Source organism: Urtica dioica, chromosome 8 (assembly GCF_054948205.1).
Source record: "Urtica dioica subsp. dioica isolate 48M chromosome 8, U.dioica_male_clone48M_v1_H2, whole genome shotgun sequence".
Taxonomy (NCBI): domain Eukaryota; kingdom Viridiplantae; phylum Streptophyta; class Magnoliopsida; order Rosales; family Urticaceae; genus Urtica; species Urtica dioica.
Window position 1 is genome coordinate 5,587,750 of NC_142763.1, and position 18,156 is coordinate 5,605,905.

Genomic DNA, 18,156 nt, shown 5'->3' on the forward strand with positions numbered 1-18,156 from the left:
TTTCTTTCACTTTTTTTCAATACTTAATTAAACTAGTTTGGTGAACGCGCTACGGGCATATGAATTATAATGCATTAAAGAATAAGTAAGAGTTAAATTTATACTTTGTATGGATTTTTAAAAATTATTGATAAAAAAAACATACTAATTATTTCCAAAAGATTTTAGTTATATATAATTGATGACGTACAAAGTAAATTGACATAGAGAATAAAAATATTATTAAAATAAGATAAATATATAACATTTCACCTCCAATATAACACGACACTTTGTCGTCGCTGCTATGAGCTCCACAATAATCAATCCAAAAAGTCAGCACAAAATTGTTCACGAAAAGTACAATAAATCCAATCAAATACCCTTGCAAAATGAAATCATAATAATAATTTTAAATTTTACAATAACATTGAAACAAAAGTAAGTTCGAGGAAAAAAAAGGTAAATTCTCTTCAATTATAATTCCCATCAAAGACCTGCAGAATTAAATTAAAAAGGTTGAATTACAGTAACAGTTTACCAAAATTAGATCAGCGTAGAAAAAACTAAGTCAATTCTCTTCAAATGGTTCACCTGATCAAAACATGAAAAAAAAAGTGAAACTAAAATAAATCATTTTTTTCATGTAAAGAATACTGAAGGATAGTACTTGAGTTCATTTTAGCTCCCCTCAGTATCATGTAGAACTTGATCCCGACAAGGTTCTCGATGCCAATGTCCCATTTTTTCCATTCTAAATCATAATTAAGTCAACAGCAACAAACCCGTCAAACAAAGAGCATTCTTAAAAAAATTCAATAGCACAATACGAATGGGAATAAGCTTTATAATGGAAAAGAGTAAAAAATGGAGCGAAAATAATGGAAGCAAAAATCACATCAATCCTGTGATCAACGCTTGACCAGGTTCCTCTGCTTATCACCCATTCTCCCTCGTCGACCCAACAACTCCATTATCACCGCCGCCAACAACTCTGCAATAATACTCCCATGACAAACACATGTATAGAAGATATAACTAAAATGATTCATTTCAACAATAAAAAAAGGTAGGGAACATCTTAAAATTCAATCACATTACAATTTGGGCAGTCTAAGTAAGCCTTATAACTATGATGGAGGTCAGTTCAATAGTCTATAAAATTGTAATATCTACAATGATACTGATTATTCAATAGTCTACAAAATGTAAATTATTCAATAGTCTACAAAATGTAATGTCCACAATCTGGATTTTTTTTAGGAAAATAAATAAAAGGAAGAAGAAGGTCAGTCTAATTGCTAACTAAAAAGTAAGCATGATAACTATGGTGGAGGTCATTTCAATAGTCTACAAAATTGTAATATCTACAATGATACTGATTATTCAATAGTCTACAAAATGTAATGTCCACAATCTGTATTTTTTAAAGGAAAATAAATAAAAGGAAGAAGAAGGTCAGTTCTTGCGATAAAGGAAAAAAATAAATTAGAGACTCATGAGTCCGCAAATATTAGCTTCTTGAATCATTGTTCGATCGTTGATTCAACCACTCTCTCGTACGACTCGGCGGCGAATCCGCTCGGGAAAATCTTCCCGCTGAATCAATGCAACACAGGAATCGAACCAACTTTATTAACAATCAAAGAACGAAGTCTGACTGTGGTGAAGCGGGAATGTATAAAGAGAGAGTTGAAAGGTCACCAAATTTTTTTTTGTTGAACCTGCTGAATCGTTGTTGAAGCTTCTTGTTCAGGGTTATTTCCGAATCTTCTCGCTGAAAAGTTGCTACAGCTTCTGGTAAGGAATTTTTTTTCTTCATAATAAGTGGAAAATGTATAAAGAGAGAGTGAGAAGGTCACCAAATTTGCTTTCGTTGAACCCGCTGAAACTTCCCGCTGAATCTTTGTTGAAGCTTCTTGTTAAAGAGTAAGGACCTTTTTTTTTTTTTTTGCTGAAAATAACAAGGAAGAAGAAGGGGTCTCCAAATCTTCTTTCGTTGTACCCTTGAATCTCCCGCTGAGTTAAAGCTTCTTGTTAAAGTTGCTGAAAATAACAAGAAGAAGTGGGAAGGTCTCCAAATCATCTTTTGTTGAACCCCATGAATTTCCCGTTGAGTTAAAGCATATTGTTAAAGTTTTTTTTTTAGAATAACCCATAACATCGGAAGAAGAAGAGTGAAGGTCACAAAAAAAAAATTGCCTAAAATAGTGTCACGTATCACCCATACAAACAATCGTGTGTCAATGCGTAGATGAAAGTTTGAAGGATCCTAGCTTCTTATTATATATGTTATGGAGGATTATGGATATATGTTATGGATTATTATTACATTTATTACATATATATATATATATATATATATATATTATGGATATGAAGAGTTTTCAATTTTATAAAATTAAGATTAGTAAAATTGTTGTCAATAATTTTTAACAAATAATAAAATTACAAAATGTTAAAAGAAAACTCTATTGTCTTGATGATTCAGTGATTTTAAAATCTATTGCATAATTTCTCATCACATCACAAATTTTAAAAGTGTTATGGACCAAATTTTTTATCAACTAAAACAAATTGAAATTAAATTTTGATATTTTTTTTAAGTTAAAGACAAAATAAAATATTAAATAAAAAAGTAGCTTATATTTATATTCAGATTGTATGATAGTTACATAATCAAATTACAAAAAATGTATTAGATATTAAATAGTAACATATATATATATATATATATATATATATATTTATGCATAATACGACATACCTTTTCCAAATAGATAATAACTTATACTAATATTGATTAAAATAATATATGTTATTCTAATATATACCATAGTAAAATATATTTTATAGTAATAATTATTATTTTTTTTTATCGTGTACATATACGTGATATAGTAATATAAATATCAATAGTAATTATTATTATGATATATACATAGTAATCCATAACAAAGTTAATAAGGAGCAACTTTGCATCCTGGAGCCGCCACGTGGCGCCTCTGGTGGCGACACGTGGCGGTGTTTTTTTTTTTTTTTTTTTTCGCCCCTTGGCCTTTGAATTTTTTTTTTTTTTTTCCTTTATTTATTTTATTTTAATTTTTCCAATCCTTGGGTTTTGATTTTTTTTTCCTTTTGACACTTATCCTATATATTTTGTATAATTTTTTTTTGTATATTATAATCATAATTACTAATAATATATTATACTATATTAATAACATACATTATGTATATGTTTATATATATATATATATATATATTATTTGAAAAACTGTGTCGTATTAATATTATATTTTTTTTTCCTTTATTTATTTTATTTTAATTTTTCCAACCCTTGGGTTTTGATTTTTTTTTCCTTTTGACACTTATCCTATATATTTTGTATAATTTTTTTTTGTATATTATAATCATAATTACTAATACTATATTATACTATATTAATAACATACATTATGTATATGTTTATATATATATATATTATTTGAAAAACTATGTCGTATTAATATTATACGTAGATTTTATATTAATATACATATAATAAACTTTTTAAATTGCTATTTCTCTATATCTTTTTTTGGATTTTTTTTTTGTCCTTTATTTATTTTATTTTAATTTTTTCAACCCTTGGCTTTTGATTTTTTTTCCCTTTTGATACTTATCCTATATATTTTGTATAATTTTTTTTGTATATTATAATCATAATTACTAATACTATATTATACTATATTAATAACATACATTATGTATATGTTTATATATATATATATTATTTGAAAAACTATGTCGTATTAATATTATACGTAGATTTTATATTAATATACATATAAGAAACTTTTTAAATTGCTATTTCTCTATATCTTTTTTTGGTTTTTTTTTTTTTTGTCTTTTATTTATTTTATTTTAATTTTTCCAACCCTTGGCTTTTGATTTTTTTTTCCTTTTGACACTTATCCTATATATTTTGTATAATTTTTTTTTGTATATTATAATCATAATTACTGATACTATATTATACTATATTAATAACATACATTATGTATATGTTTATATATATATATTATTTGAAAAACTATATTGTATTAATATTATACGTAGATTTTATATTAATATACATATAAGAAACTTTTTAAATTGCTATTTCTCTATATCTTTTTTTATTTATTTTATCAAAATTTAACTTCACCTGTTATTTAACTAAATTTTTTTTTCTCATAATACTTTTGAGAAATCTGACAGGTAAAAAAACATGTAATATTTTGAAAAACTTTGAATCATGAAAGAGTTTTTTTCCCTACCTTTTATTATTTAAAAAAAAAACCATTGACAACAATTTTGCTAAATTTAATTTAATACGATTAAAAATCTTCACGTTACTTTATTTTCCTTATTTTTTGTTTTCACATTTTGTTTAAAAACAATCATAATTTTTCTAACTCGCGCAACGAGCGTTGTTAGAACTAGTAATAATAATAAGGTATACTAATGTTGATTGACATAATATATGTTAGTATGTGATTCCAGTAAATATTTTATAGTAATCGATTCATGTCAGGAAAGAGACCCGAGTACTATAATACATATATATATATATATATATATATATATATATATATAAGAACAAAAAAAATAAATAAATAATACATATATATATTATTATATATTTAAAGAGAAACCACGATTTACTGTTCATACACATACATTTTACTGTTTTTAGCTAGAGTCAAATTACAATTTTGTCCTCCGAATTACATCAAATTTCAAGTCTACCACTCAGAAATAAATCCTATGCAAACAGCACGGATTGAAATAGACCTCTCCAGAGCATTCTTTTTTATTAACAATAATAAAAAAAAAGATTTCTCTAGAACAGTCTTATGAAACGTTTTAAAGCCCAGAAATATCTGGAAGATTTTGTTTTGTTATATAAATTCACCACACTCCCCTGTCCCCTCCATAAATCCCTGCAAAAAATCACAACCAATCATTCAATCCAAAATTCCCTCCTCTTCGATATTTTCTCCTCTATCTCTCTCATATCGTTCTTTTCCTTCTCTACGCACAGAGAATGCAAAAACAGAAGGAAAAAAAATGAGAAATAGCCAAAATGTCAGTGTACAAATTTCTTTTAAACTCTCAAAAGCTGGAAAACATGGTCATTTATAATTCACGCATATATATTTTTTTTATAATGAAGATCAATAACAGCGAAATCAATAGCTCAACACTCAAGACAAGTTTTTATTTTGAATCCAAGTCATAACCCCCAATTTGTTTCCAACATTCCAAAATCCAAAATCCTTTGCTGGAATTTTGGACCAAAAAATATGATTTATAGAAGAAAAAAGCACTCAATCAAAACAAGTAACAACCACAACGATCGACAAACCTACAATTTAAATCATGCCTCAACTTCGCACCAGCAAACCCTAAATTCCCCTCCTCATTATTTTCGAGCAAGAAAAGAAAAAAAAAATATAACATTCAACTTGGAATGATGTCGGGTCGGTGGAATATCTGTGATTTTCTCTTTCTTTTTCCTCATCTCTCTCTCTCTCCTGATTTTTTTTTCTCGAACTCTCTTTATTTTGATGTTGCTTGATTATAATGGTGTATTGGTTGTCTTTCTTTTAGTCATTCTAACTTCTATCAAGGATATAACATGTAATTTGATTATTTAATTAGAAATACACAAAAATTAGAAATCAACGTGGATGATACTCAGGAAAAGGTTCTATAGGTGTCATTCAACAAAACAAGTAGAAGACAAAAATTGTTTTCTTAACAAAAAAAAAAAAGACAAAAATTGTTTAGATATAAGTAATATTAAATAATTCTTGAGTGAATTTTTTTTTAAAAGACTCATAATAAAATAGTCGATTGTTATTTTATTTCTAATAAATTAGATAACATTTCATATTTTTTTACATTATTTTTTATAAATAATTTTTTTAATCGAATTGTTATCACAATAAAACTTCAAGAACCTTTTGTACTATATAACTAATAAAAACAGTTATATTTGTAAAACGAATAAATATAAATTTCTATTATATATACATAATTAGTTACATTAAGGGTCAAGCGGCTAAATGGCCAAATAGAACTTAAGGATTTGCAAAATAGCCAAAGTTTATCAAGTATAAGCAAAATAGCCAAGCTGCGATTATTAATCCAAGCAGGATTAAATTTAATCCACACAAAATATCGGGATTAAATTTAATCCAGGCAGGATTAATTTAGTCCAGGGATGAGAGTAATGGCTATTTTGGTTAACCTAATGAAACTATGGCTATTTTGCAAAAGCCATAGTTTGAATTGGCTAGTTCATGCCATTTTTCCTTTAATTAAACCCTAAAAGCCCAAACCCTAATCCTACTTATATTCTTAATATATTTATTTATTATTATTATTATTATAAAAAAAAAGATACACGCAACTTTTATATATATATTATCATATTTAAAATAACCTAATATGCGTTAACTTTATATACTAATAATATAGCTATAATATATATATATATATATATATATATGTTAACTTTATAAATATACGTTAACTTATTATATAACTTTATAATATATATATATATATATTATTATATATACGTTAACTTACATATATTATGTAAACATTAATAACTTATAATATTAACTTTAATCTATATATTAACGTATAACGTATAATAACTTCATATACCTTCATATACGTTAACTTTATAAATATAGCTATAATATATATATATATATATATATGTAAAGTATGTATATTTATACCCACATAATTTATTTATAATATATAACTTATATATATATATATTATATCCATATTTTATAATCTAAAGAGTATATCAAATAATAATAAAAAATACCTTAAACATACATACCACATAAACAAATCATTCAATACTATTTTACTAAAAAAAATAACGTCATTCGAACACCAAAATTTTTAGCTTTTTAATTAAGCTAAAAAAAAATTGGGATTTCACAATCTCCCCTACTTATTAGAATTTTCGTCCCGAAAATTACTAGAAGTCGGGTAGACCATAAAAACTCTTACTTGAAGATACTAAGTCCTTCTAAGAAAAACTCGAGATATCGAGTTTTTCTTAGAAGGACTTATCGAGTTTCAAAGTCTACTACTCATTTTCAAGATAACATCGAAAAATTTCATGTCTAAGACGATGAAATCAATCTTTAACTCTTTATCACTAATTATTATAGGTACTATTTTAAATAGCACAAAGATAATAAATAAAACATTACCAGACGGCAAGACCGTCTTGAAAACTTTATAGTTTTCTCTATTCTATCACATGATTCCCTAGCTAACTCTAAGAAAATAAAGGAGTGTGTAGCATCGGAGTCAAACAAAACAAAGACGTCATAACGGACTAAGAGAAGCTGACCTGCTACTACATTAGAGGTGCTGGCAAGGGCATCAGCATTGGTGTAGGCATAAATGCGATCTTGAGGTGGTGGTGGTGTCTGAGTGTTTGGTGGTGCTTCTAGTCGACCTTGGAAAATCGGTGGCCCTTCGAGTGTAGCTTGCATGAAGTTGAGTCGCCCATCACGATCATTTTGCTTGTTCTGGACAATGTTTTGCTTAGGACAATCTTTGAGGAAGTGTCCTAGCTGACCACACTTAAAACACGACATATTGCCCATCTTACATTCTTCTGGGTGCATCCTCCCACATGTGTTGCACTTCGGAAAGGATACGTTCTCCGTCTTGACTTTGTAATTTGCATTATTACCATTTTCAGGATAGCTCATCTTCCTCCCGTGTTCATTCTCGAGGTATTGCGCTTTGCCAACTTGGTCGTTGATGAGAAGCTGACCGGCCTTCTTATTGTTATCTAGTCCTCTATTTTGAGTTATCTCTTCCTTCATTGCCTTGATGTACTGGTCTCGCTCCTCCTCCACTTGAATCAAATGGTATTCAGCACGCATTGCACGTTCAACACAGTCTGCAACAGTGGATGGTGGATGACTTCCACTATCAATAGCTAGAGCCAGTTCCGGTCGGAACATTCCCATCATCCTTCGAACTCTTTCTGACTCGATCGGAACCAAGTGAGGGCATAGTCTTGCCAGCTGGTTGAACTTTCTCACAGCTTCAGTCACAGTCATCGTGCCTTGCTTTAACTCTGTAAACTCCTTTTGTTGAGTGTTCATCGCGCGCATGTTGAAATACTTACTGTTGAACTCCTCGATGAAGTCGTCCCAAGACATAGCGCGTGTGTCTCTTCTAGCTGCTACTGCCTCCCACCAGTATCGTGCATCCTTCTTCAGAACAAAAGACGCGCATATGACCTTCTCAATTTCCGAGATATTCATGAAGTTGAAGATCTTCTTCATCTCTGACATCCACTCATCGGCCACTAACGGATCAGCCGATCCTTCAAAATCTGGAGCTCTCATCCTCCTGAACCTTTCGAAAAGATCATCAGCCACGACAACTTGGCCCATCTAAGGTACGCCTTGAGGAGGTGTTGGTGGTGCTTGTTAACCCTCTCCCACATTTCCATTCACTTGGGGGAGGTGGTTCCTCAACTCTTGTATCTCTGCTTCTTGAGCTTCGATACGTTGCAGCAATGCAGTAACGAGCAACGCAAGATCTGGTTGGGCCGCTGGCTGAGGTCCCGGGGCTGGACCGTTGGGATTCTCTACTGCTCCATGTTATGCGGGAAACGTAGCGACATGATAAGCATCTTGCACTGGGACATCAACGGCAACTCTGCATCTTCCTCTACCTCGGCCTCATGGCCTACCTCTACCTTGTCCACGAGCAGCTTGAACGTTTTCCATCTACGTAAAAAAAATACCTAACATATAAACAAAAAAAATAAAAGTACTAACTTACTTGAGTAGGGGGCAGCCGTGCGATCGAATAGCGAAGGGGGTCATAGGTTCGTTGCTCTGATACCAACTGTGAGTCTGTGACGACCCGACTTTTCGGACCGTCTTACTTCTACTTGCTTTTTAAAACTTTAGAAAATTTGAGGAAATTTTTTTTTTTTAAACATAACTTAAAATATAAAGTTTGAAAACTAATGACTTAAAAATAATTTTTCATTTAAAAACTTGATGAACGAAAACAACAAAGGAAAAACAATCAAAGTTGCATATTCGAATTTAAAACCCAAAACATAACGGCAAATATTACTAAAACATAATCCATAATCTAAATCTCAACCAAAATATAAAACTCTTTGAAACTTCGAAGTAAATGAAAATAAAAACCTTTAAAAATTATTTCTTAAAAACTCGTAGCGGAAGACTTATTTCTTAATAACGAAAACAACTTTAAACTTTATTTCTTAATAATTTGTAGCGGAAGACTTAATTCGTGAATGGAAACCATGATCCAACCCTCTCGCTTTCGACGCCGCTAGTCCGCCCTGCTCAGTTCCTAGCAAGTTGTTTACCTACAACACAGACGTATATTTTTTTCGAAGAGATGAGCTTACGCTCAGCGAGAATAATATAAAGCTCACAAAAAAAAAGTAATGCAATACATGAATCGATTATTAGTATTTTAAACTAATTGATGACTTGATCTTTCTTTTCTTGCTTCTATCAACTTTTAGTTCGGGGTGCCCCTAGGGTAGTCATACCTATTTCAATGATCACTTTAGAGACGAAGATGTGGGGTTGCAAAGCCCACACTTCGCTTAATCTAGCTAATAAACTTATTAGGGCCTCGGCCCGAGAAATTTCCCCATTTGAGCCTCGGCCCGAGAAATTCTCCATAATACCTCCGTAGCTCGAGGCGGTATGACTCCCTTGCTTAACTTTATCTTTTCACTTTGAATCTTACGTTACATACTGATATGACATGAGCATAATTTTTTATATATATAACCTCATACAAAAACGTGACTAGAATAAAACATGTATCTCAAATCTACTTTAACATAACACCACATGGCATACAACACATAAATCGCATACTACTTCAACTAGTCACGCAATCAAATAACAAATCGCATACTCAAACGTATAAATCTATAAAAAATTCATATCATGAATAAACACTCATCAAATTTATTTTGAACTAATCTGTGTTGTAGTGAGATTATTCTCACCTGGATATCGAGAGTTACGATCGTAGATCGTCGAAGGAATTGTACGCTCTAAGAGAATCGGAACCTAATCGGAAAAAGACTATTGGGATCAGCTGAGAAAAGTATTCAAGACATACTGTAGGTTCTGGAAATTTTCAGAAACGACATTCAACGTGAAATTACGAAAATACCCTTGGCTATTAGGGTTTCGGTGAAAAATTAAAACTCTGAGAAAACTTTTGTAAAAATCCAGTACGTATAAAACATAATTTGGATCACTTTTTGTAAAGTCATCACGGACAAAAATAATATTTTAACTATTTATTAAAAATAAAAGAAGTGCTAAGATCTAACTTTAAAGTTTTTGTCAAAAACTGTCTGCGCACCGTTTTGAAAATAATCAGAAAATATTCAGTATTTGATAAAAATATTTTTCAATTAAAGGTTTAGATAGAAGACATTTAAACCTAAAGTTTCCAAAAAGAATCAACGCAAAACCAAATTTGTTGAATCCAAAATAAGCGTTTAAAGTCTGAAAGTCGGGAATAGGTCTCAGGTCTGTGCGCTGATTTGAAAATAATCGGAAAATATTCTGTATTTCATAAAAATATTTTGCGATTAAAGATTTAGATAGAAGACACTTAAAACTAACTTTTCCAAAAAGAATCAACGCAAAAACAATTTTTTTGAAACCAGCACAAGCGTTTTCAGGGAATCCGAACCAGAGAGAAAAGATAACATACCTAAAAAAAGCTGCGAATTTCTAAACCAAAAGAGGGATAAGGGAGATAGAGCAGAGAAGAAGCGTTAAAAGAAAAGGTTGGGATGCTTTTATATATGGTTTAATTAAACCCTAAAAGCCCAAACCCTAAAAACCCAAACCCTAATCCTACTTATATTCATAATATATTTATTTATTATTATTATTATTATAAAAAAAAAGATACACACAACTTTTATATATATATTATCATATTTAAAATAACCTAATATGCGTTAACTTTATATACTAATAATATAGTTATAATATATATATATATATATATATATATATATATGTTAACTTTATAAATATACGTTAACTTATTATATAACTTTATAATATATATATATATATATATATATATATATATATATTATTATATACACGTTAACTTACATATATTATGTAAACATTAATAACTTATAATATTAACTTTAATCTATATATTAACGTTAATATATATAACGTATAATAACTTCATATACCTTCATATACGTTAACTTTATAAATATAGCTATAATATATATATATATATATATATATAATAATAATAATATATGTAAAGTATGTATATTTATACCCACATAATTTATTTATAATATATAACTTATATATATATATATATATATATATATTATATCCATATTTTATAATCTAAAGAGTATATCAAATAATAATAAAAAATACCTTAAACATACATACCACATAAACAAATCATTCAATACTACTTTATTAAAAAAAAAACGTCATTCGAACACGAAAATTTTTAGCTTTTTAATTAAGCTAAAAAAAATTTGGGATTTCACAACACTATTCAGTACACTAATTTTTTTAGCCCTTGTAAAGTTTATAATTTATACATTTGCACTTATTTATAAAATTATATCATATTTATCCTTAAAATTATTCATATTTTATATTTTATATTTTAAATTTATTTTCAAATACAACATTGACATTTAGAGTTTGAGAAAAACTAAAATGACATTAATAAATATTAAGTTTAGTTTATGTTAATTTGTATTTTAAATTATTTTATGGAGTAATATTTTATTATTAAATAATGAATAAGTGGTATAATTGGAAGATATGAAATAAATATAATGGTATGGAAATAAAAAGAGAAAGTTGAATATAAAATTAATATTTCAATTTGGTGAAGATAAGAGTTGGTCTCAGACTTCGTACTCTGCGAAGCAAATCTCCGAACGAAACTCGCTCTGATCTTTCTTCTCTGCGTGTGTTTCCAAAGCTACGATCTCATCTCTATATCCATGGAAATCTCGCTCGGATCTCGAACCGCCACAATTTCTTGCGTCTTCGGTTTTTCTTCCTCCGATACTCGGTCCTTCGAGCGCCGGAGATCTCTGATATCGCCGCCGAAGGCTGTGGCTCGCCGCGCAAAGTGCTCTCTCCAGCCACGCCCGGAGGCGAAACGTTTCGCGGTGGACGTTGGCGAGAGGAAAAAAACGGCATCGATCGAGGAGCCGAAGGTGGCTACGAGGTCGATGAGTGGGATTTGCGATGAGATAGAGAAGCTTGTTTCGGGGAAGAGATACGAAGATGCACTCGAGCTTTTCGGGGTTTTGAAGATCGCTGGCTGTAATGGAATCCGGACCAGTACTCTCGATTCACTGGTATGGGCTTGCATCGGATTGAACTCCGTTAGAGAAGTGAAAAATCTCTCTAAATTCGTTTCCAGGACTGGCCTTGAATTGGATTTGCACATGAGGAAGAGGTTTCTTTATATGCACGTGAGGTGCGGGATGATGATCAAAGCACGCAAACTGTTCGAGGAATTGCCCGAGAGGGACTTGGACTCATCCACCATGATGATCGCGGGCCTCGTGGAGTCGAGGCACTTCGCCGAGGCGATCAGTCTGCTCCTCGAGATCCACGAGAAATTCTCCGAGATCGGAGCCCACACATTCGCCACCGTGATCCGAGCCTGCTCGGGCCTCGGAATCGTGACGATCGGACGGCAGATTCACTCCTGCGCAGTCAAGTCCAACGTGGTGGCCAACGCCTTCGTGGCCTGCGCTCTGATCGACATGTACAGCAAGTGCAACTCCATTAAAGAAGCTCGGCTCGTGTTCTCCAGGCTGGCGAAGAAGACAACGGTGGCTTGGAACTCGATCATCGCAGCGAACGCGCTCCACGAACACACCGAGGAAGCCCTGAGTTTGTATTACGAGATGAGAGACTCGGACGTTAAAATCGACCATTTCACGTTCTCCATACTCATCAAGATCTGCTCGAGGCTCGCCTCGCTGGCGCACGGCAAGCAAGCCCACGCCGACCTCGTGAGCCACGGCTACGGATTCGACCTCGTCGCCAACACCGCGCTCGTCGACCTCTACGGAAAGTGGGGCAGAGCCGAGGACGCCCGCAACGTGTTCGACAAAATGCCGCTCAAGAACGTGATCACGTGGAACGCGATGATCGCCGCGTACGGCAACCACGGGCTCGGGAGCGAGGCCATCAAGCTCTTCGAGAGGATGACGAGGGAGAACAAACGGAAGATCACCCCCGACCTCATCACGTTCCTTGCGGTCCTCTCGGCTTGTTCCTACTCGGGCCTCTCCAATCAAGGCTGGGCGATCTTCGAGTCGATGAGCAGAGACCACAAGGTCAAGCCTCGGGCGATGCACTACGCGTGCATGATCGAGCTGCTCGGGAGAGAAGGCTGGTTGGAAGAAGCCCACGAGATGATACTGAATGCCCCGTTCGAGCCCACGGTCAAGATGTGGGCCGCGCTTCTCACCGCTTGCCGGGTCCACGGGGATTTGGAGCTCGGGAGAATCGCCGCCGAGAAGATCTACGGAATGGAGCCGGAAAAGCTCAACGTCTATCTACTCCTCTTGAACATATACAAGGCCACAGGAAAGGCAAAGGAAGCTTCTTCCGTGCTTCGGACCCTGAAAAGGAAGGGTCTGAGGATTTTCCCGGCGTGCACTTGGATAGAGGTGAAGAAACAGGCCCACGTGTTTCGGTCTGGAGACAAGACCCATGCGGAAACCGAAAAAATCTACCGGAAACTCGAGAAACTGACGGCCGAGATCACAGAGCTCGGGTACGTCCCCGAGCGAGGCTCTGTGCTCGACGAACGCGAAGAACGGTCGTCGCATCAGAGCGAGAAACTCGCGATCTCGTTCGGGATCATCAGTACTTCCGACGGGACGCCGCTGCAGATCGTGCAGGGCCATCGGGTCAGCGGCGATTGCCACTCCGCGATCAAGTTGATCGCTTTGGTCGCCAGGAGAGAAATCGTTCTCAGGGACGCTAGTAGGTTTCACCATTTCAAAGATGGAGGTTGTTCTTGTGGAGATTATTGGTAATTTCTTTCAACAATTATACTGCACCTTGTTTCATTTTACTTCTATTCTTCAGTTAGTATCATAAAGATGGGAATTGCTCTTGTGGAGATTATTGGTGACTTTCTTGTCTTTCTTTTTCAAGCACACAACTTTAATGTTAAGATTGTCCATTTAATCATAGCTCAATAATAAATAAAAATTGGCCTACTCTTGTTATTCAGTTGTGAGTAATTTTTATTTATTCTTTTATTGAGAGGTGATTTGAGAATTGCATGTAATCATCCTCATCGGCTTCGACGTTGTTTACATCGTCTTTGCTGAGCACATTTCCTCTCTTTTCTTGCCTAGCTTCCCACTTTTACACTGTCTTTCCATTCCTCATTGGACTCATTGCCATAACCTTCTCTCTCTCCATCAAATTCCTTACCAGCAACTACACATTCCAATCACAGCAACTTAATTAATTGAATGTCTATATATATATATATATATATATATATATATATATTTCTGGAAAAAAGTCCGCACTTGGGGGGAGTGTGGGGCCCAGACATTCCCCAGATAAACGGTCAAAAGTCATCTTCGATTTTTGCGAACAATTAATAAAAAAATATATATATATTTCTGATATCGATTAGGAAATCCAATTGCCACTTCCTCCAACAGAGAAAGCGTGAACATTGCTGATTACTGTTATTATTGTTATGGTTGTCTCCACCGTCCTGTAAAATAAATAATTATTTATAATTGCCCTGAAAATGTCTTCAAATAGATACGGAAATGTACGTAGTATCGCACACCTCTGTGGCGCTTATAACGAGTGTTGCACTGAGGACAGCACTGGTTTCCGTCGCTGCGCTCGTAGTCGTAGCACAGCCGGCACACCGGAAACTTGCACACGTGGCACGCCGAGAACACCTCTCCGTTCTCGTTGCACCCGATCTCGTCCCCACACACACGGCAAGTGCTCTTCGACAAGGCTTGTCGTGTCGGAGGCCGATTCTGCAAAAAAAAAATTAAAAAAAAAAAAATTATGTCGTGTTGTCGAATCGAGTATTGTGTGTCTGTGTGTGTGTGGGGTTAGGAAAGTTATACCTCGGTTTCAGGGAACGAGGTAGAGCCGGCCATGGGATTCGAGGCCATGGCGTGGTGATATGATCAGAGGAGATCGGGGATGAAGAGAGAGTTGGTTTTTGTTGTGTAGGAATGATGAGAGTGTGGTTATATTGTGGGGATTGAGAGTGAAAAAGGAGAAGAGAGAATGGACAAGAGAGTTAGAATCTACCTACTGTGAGTTTGGAAGTCGTGAGTTTGATTCTAAGAGACGTTAATGATTTGGTACGAGATCAAAAATGGGTTTGTTTTCTATTTTAATATATATTTTTTGGTGTTGCTTAGGTTCAAAGGAAGCATGCTAGATTATATTTTCTGATTAACCTAAGCTTGAAGTTTGGTTGTCACTTCATTTTATTGCCTCTGGCCGTGTATGATTTAAGTTTCGCGTTTGGTCATCAATCGCGTTGTGTTTTTTTTTGTAAGATGGGAAATTTTAGATTTTTAAAGATTACTCAGTCTCAATCACACACAATCCTGCTGAATTTTCTTCGACAATCACAACACAACACGCAATACAATCCGTAAAGGAATTAGCCGGTAAGATATTACAAGTAAACATCCAAGGGATAATAGAGAGAACACAACAGTATCAATCTCAAGGTTATGTAGTCGACGGCACTGTATTATTATAATTTAGACCCGAGAACAGTCGATTCCTTGCAGATAACACGGCAATGGAGCCAGATAATTCCCAGAGCCCTAAATACGAGTATTAAGAATAGAGTGTGGCAAAACTTGTTTAATGATAGTTCCAACTGCAATAATTGACAAGTTTAAAAAGCTCTTCTTCCAAGCTACGGCTACTCGATATTACTATTGATGTATTGTCAGTTTCAATTCTAATGCTAAGTTGACTTGCGAGTCGGCTTATTCGGTTGTTCTCGGACGCTTTGTTGGTTGAGAACCGGCTTCGCACGAGTCTAGCTCGTGTTTCTCAGCTTCCTCTTGATGCCCGTTGATCTTATCAGAACCTTCTCGCGGTGTAGTTTTGGCATCGTTTTCACTTTTCCCGTGGTCGGTTTTGGAGGTCTCTGGGTCACCCTTTTCAGGGCAATCTCGAATTAGGTCGGAAGGCGCGGCAGAAGGGTTCTCAAAAGCTGAGGATGAAGCCTTTATCTTGTCCATACCTGATTTGCATTGCTTCTCGAACATCATTTGCAGGTATCTCCCTTATTCTTGTATTCTCAATTGCAGGTTTCTTTGTATCTGCACAAGACATATATGTATATCAACATTTACAGCGTTACAACGTGCCCACAAAGGAGAGTGGCAGAATCAAGTTCAATTTTTTTGTATTGTGATCAATTGTGAGCAACATATAGGTGTTAGACTCATCAGGTTATCATTGGTTGGCATCTAATAATCCTATTTGACAAAGAAGTCTGAAGTATTATGAGCTTTCATCTCAAAAACCCTTAACCTTTATAAAATCTGTAAGTTATCATTCAGTTTCAATAAATGATGCTAACAAGAAGTAACACATGACACTACTGCGAACTATGGTTTGGACGACACACTTTGGATGACAGTTCTTAAAAAATGTCGTCCAAGCCTCCTCGCCACGGCGCAAATTACGCTCATTGCGGCTAGGAGCATGTTGTACAACAATTTATTTAAAATGTCAAAGCTTTTGTAATTTGACCGCGGCGGGAATCACTCTCACCGCGGAGACGAATATATTGCATGGCCGTTTTTTTTTATCTGTCTCACATAGTTGTCTCTGTACGATAGTTTAATGTAGCTGCCGTACATTCCCGTTGCGGCTAGAACTAGATAGGTCGCGGCGACGAGAACTTTGATTGACAGTAGTGTTCAAAAATTGTTGTACGAATTCGTACTTTGTACAACAGTATAACCTCGAGGTAATTGAAACTCGTGCGATTCTCCACGACATTCACACATGTCACAAGGTTAGTTAGACACCATTTTCGGAGTCTGATTCTCAAGGTATATGATCTACAACCTTCAACGATGGGTATAATACGGCTCCGATAGAGTTGATTTTTAATGATATTTTGTTGCTTGTAATAACTTATGCAGAGTCTAAATTTCTCATGGCTCTAGTACTATTCAAGAAGCTATCCACAATCTTATTAAAGTTGGTTAGCTCGTTGATTCCAACAAGGTTTGGTGACACGAGATTTCTAATTTTATCTGGTTGAGGCGGAAACTATTAATTAGTGAGAAGCATTGACACTGGTTCTTCTGCGGAGATAACTCGTATCAAGAATCGAATTCATGTCAAAGCATGGGAAGATTCAAGCAGCTATAATTGTCATACGAGGAAGATTCATGCAGCAAGAACTCCAATACTCGTTTTTCAATGATATCTGTAATGTTTGATAGGGATACCGGAGTGAGATACCGGACATAAAATAAATGACGCAGTGAGATAACGAAGTGAGAAAAGCGAAGATACTCGTAGGAAAATACGAGGTATCGAAATGACGCAGTGAGATTGTGAAATCCCAAATTGTTTTTAGCTTAATTAAAAAGCTAAATTTTATTATGTTCGAGTTACGTTAGTTCCTTTTTAATAAAGTAGTAGTGAATGATTTATTTATGAGGTAGTTTTTGAATTTTTTTTATTTTTTATTTTGTTTTATGTGTGTTTTAGAGTATTTTTGAATTCTTAATATACTCTTTAAAATACAAATTATGGATATATATATATATATATATATATATATATATTGTATATAAATTATATATTATAACTGAGTTATGTATATATATGTTATATATATAGTATATGATTACATATATTAATTAATTTTTTTTTCTTGTACGTATGTATATATATATATATATATATATATATATATATCATTTTATATATATATATGATTATATAATATAATGTATTATATTATATAAGGTGATAATGTTATATTATATTCGGA

At 33.6% G+C, this 18,156-nt stretch overlaps 1 protein-coding gene and 1 pseudogene across 2 annotated transcripts; one reads left to right on the forward strand and one right to left on the reverse strand.

The window, feature by feature from the left end:
• Positions 1–12,021: 12,021 nt before the first annotated feature.
• On the forward strand, positions 12,022–14,349 carry LOC149387554 (pentatricopeptide repeat-containing protein At5g50390, chloroplastic pseudogene; annotated as a pseudogene).
• A 466-nt stretch (positions 14,350–14,815) lies between these two features.
• Positions 14,816–15,365, reverse strand: LOC149387555 (cellulose synthase A catalytic subunit 4 [UDP-forming]-like). Of its 2 annotated transcripts, XM_089624585.1 has the most exons (3): positions 15,233–15,365; positions 14,938–15,139; positions 14,816–14,859 (listed from the first exon to the last, which is right to left on the reverse strand). In XM_089624585.1, the coding sequence occupies exons 1-3, from the start codon at positions 15,278–15,280 to the stop codon at positions 14,840–14,842; spliced, it is 270 nt and encodes an 89-aa protein (XP_089480711.1). In that variant the 5' UTR covers positions 15,281–15,365; the 3' UTR covers positions 14,816–14,839. The 2 variants fall into 2 exon arrangements, with proteins under 2 accessions (XP_089480711.1, XP_089480710.1); XM_089624584.1 differs by lacking the exon at positions 14,816–14,859 and having other exon boundaries at positions 14,867–15,139.
• Positions 15,366–18,156: the final 2,791 nt, after the last annotated feature.

Coding starts and splice junctions, on each gene's coding strand:
- LOC149387555 (XM_089624584.1), bottom strand. CDS start 15,280: ATGGCCTCGAATCCCATGGCCGGCTCTACCTCGTTCCCTGAAACCGAG. Junction 15,140..15,232: donor CCTCGTTCCCTGAAACCGAG/GTATAACTTTCC, acceptor TTTTTTTTGCAG/AATCGGCCTCCGACACGACA.